The sequence below is a fragment of the Morone saxatilis genome, unplaced genomic scaffold (assembly GCF_004916995.1).
Source record: "Morone saxatilis isolate NCDOM2014 unplaced genomic scaffold, NCSU_SB_2.0 Contig4, whole genome shotgun sequence".
NCBI lineage: Eukaryota > Metazoa > Chordata > Actinopteri > Moronidae > Morone > Morone saxatilis.
Window position 1 is genome coordinate 12,114,862 of NW_023339984.1, and position 2,800 is coordinate 12,117,661.

Genomic DNA, 2,800 nt, shown 5'->3' on the forward strand with positions numbered 1-2,800 from the left:
GAGTCTTGATTTTCTGCTAATGGTAATCTCTTTGTTGTAATTACAGTTTTCGGGATTCCAGGCTGCTGCTGAGAAGTGTAATGTGTGTGGCCACCTTATTCTCGAACAGGTGAGGGTTGTGTGTGTGTGTGTGTCTGTGTGTGTGTGTGTGTGTGTGTGCCACGTGAAAAAGAGCCCAAATACCTCCATAACACTTTGACTTATGTTAGTTTAAAGGAAGTGTACTCTCGGTGATCCTGTGTAATTTTTAGTCACTTGCATCCTATGTTTCCCAGAATGCCTTTCCAGAACTTTCCTCCAGAGGATAGAGAAATTCAGTGACGTCTTTTTGTTGGCTCCTCTTTTGGTTCCCACGGCAGATTCTCAGTGGAATGTTTGCTTTGGGGTTTTTGATAAATAAAGAAATAAGGCTGTGTAGTGATTAGCTTAAGACTTTTTTTTTTTTTTTTTACCATATTTGAACCACATAATACCCATAATAAAAATAGAAAGCTCGCAGTGAGTGTGTGATCCAAGATTGATCACAGTCTCACTGCGAGCGAGTTGTGAGCGAGAGAAGTTGTTGCTGAGTTGGACATATTTCTTCAGAAAGGGAAGAAATATTTTATTAAATCTGCTGAGGAATGTATTTGTAACTACTTTAAAATATAAATCAAACGTAAATCAAACTCTTGCAGGAGATGGGAGGTATTCAAGGTGTACGTTAGAGGAGAAATTATTATCTACACAAGTTTTGAGCGACAAATGGAAACTTTAAATCAAATAAGGAGATGGAGATCGATTGTTATGATTACATCTTGTCAAAAGAAGATGAGTTTATTATAACAGCATGCATCAATTCCAAAATGTTTTAAAACAATCAAAAACATATCAAAGAATAAAAATGTAGATAATGTAGGGAGACATTAATAAATGACACACAAGAGTGTAGTGGCACCAATTTAAAACAAATACTGTCTAAAAACCTGTACACACAATGCAGGCCATCTGTGGAGATATTTGGAAAAAATGAAACCACAAACATCTTTATAAATGACGTAATAATAACATAATGGTTCGGTGTTTGCTCTCAGATCCTGCAGGCTCTCGGGAACTCGTACCACCCCGGCTGTTTTCGCTGCGTGGTGTGCTCCAAGGCTCTGGATGGGGTGCCTTTCACTGTGGACCACCAGAGCAACATCTACTGCGTGGCAGACTACAACAAGTGAGACTTACCATGACTTAAAACAAAGCTTGGTGTGACTACCAGTGTAAATGTGTAACAGAGACGTTATGGAAATGAGTTATTGTGTGTATAACATTTGAAGAATGCCCCCCTCAGTCAGCTGAGGGCATAAAGTAAAGTGAGTAAATAAACTTTCTCCCGTCGTCCTGCAGGACTTTTGCCCCGAAGTGCGCTGCCTGTTTACAACCCATCTTACCTACTGAGGTGAGTTTTTTTATCTCTCTCAAATGTAACCTGGGCCATTATGTGTGACTGCATTGTTTTCAGTTAACTTTGACACAGTTTTACAACCAGTGTAATAAAGTTCATTCAAAATCTGTTTATGCTGCATATATTTATGGTGGTTCATACTTCTTCACCGCAACTGGAAGTGTGGCTATAGTCAAAGCAAACTCCCTTCATCTGCATTCAGACGTCTCCATTACTCTCCTGTTGTGTGTTCAGGGCAGTGAAGAGATCCTCAGGGTCGTGTCTATGAACAAGGACTATCACTTCGAGTGCTACCACTGTGAGGTGAGTCTTCCCTAACAACTATCTTGTATATTTTGTCCCTCTACTTGCTAAAATACCCCATTATAGAGCCATAATCAGAAATAGTTCTGATATGACTTTTGTTATGAAGTGCTCTGATGGCTGACCTCACTTCCTCCGTGTGCATTCCTGTCCTTATCTGCGTCTTTTTTCTCTCCCCCCTCCCCTCCCTCAGGAGTGTGGCAAGCAGCTCTCCGATAAGCCTGGCTCGCAGTGCTTCCCTCTGGACTCTCATCTCCTCTGCCACACCTGTCACATGGGCAGAGTGTGCGCCACACACAACATTCCCCCTCACAGCACACACTGATCAGCGCCTATGCAGCTGTAGATGTTGTGAAAAAGCTGGTCTTAACATGCTGTCGTTCTCTCGTGTGCTTGTGCTCCGTCTTTTTTTTTCCAAGATGAAACTGCTGATATTAAGACATTTCCACTGATTCCTTTTAGTCTTTGACTTGGATCAGTCCCCTTTGTCACATGTACTGCCTGCTGTACTTCTTGTACTATTACTGTACCATAGTTATAAGGGAATGGGAAAGAAACTACTGCTTTTTTTACCCCAATGTGGCTACTGTTTGCTGTAGAAGAACAAGGGATTTTTGCTAAACTGTTTTGTACATATATTATCGCTAGCAAACATTTTGCACTTAAATTTGACTTTACTGTAAGATTTGTTACGTGAATCTGTACAATTTGGGGGAAAAACATTACTGTAATTTCTGTATGTTGTAATAAATATTTTCATTTGTGTTCAGACAAGTTCAGCATAACAAACCTGAATGCCTTTTAAAAAAAGATTTTCCTCTGCACTTAACTGTCCATGCTTCAAATACTTTTCCAAATATATTCATCATTAAAACAGGTTTAAAAACACTCGTCAGCTCAGTGGCTCTCAGCCAGGTCATGATGCTTCTTCGTGAGAAATGACTCAGCAAAAACATGCAAGCAGACAAGCTGGTAACCAATTTAAATTTATTCATTTTTTTAAATTCTTGGTACATTCAGCACTTTGTAGGAGGAGAAAGAGAAAAAAAAAAAACTGTTTCA

General features: G+C 39.8%; 1 protein-coding gene across 1 annotated transcript in view; it reads left to right on the forward strand.

The window, feature by feature from the left end:
• Positions 1-2,594, forward strand: part of ajuba (ajuba LIM protein) — a 6,673-nt gene extending 4,079 nt beyond the window's left edge. Inside the window, exons 3-7 of the mRNA XM_035675764.1 lie at positions 47-109; positions 1,074-1,204; positions 1,378-1,429; positions 1,670-1,738; positions 1,932-2,594. Of these exons, the coding sequence (XP_035531657.1) occupies positions 47-109; positions 1,074-1,204; positions 1,378-1,429; positions 1,670-1,738; positions 1,932-2,063 (447 nt within the window). The 3' untranslated portion in view covers positions 2,064-2,594. The remainder of the gene's footprint in view (positions 1-46; positions 110-1,073; positions 1,205-1,377; positions 1,430-1,669; positions 1,739-1,931) is intronic.
• Positions 2,595-2,800: the final 206 nt, after the last annotated feature.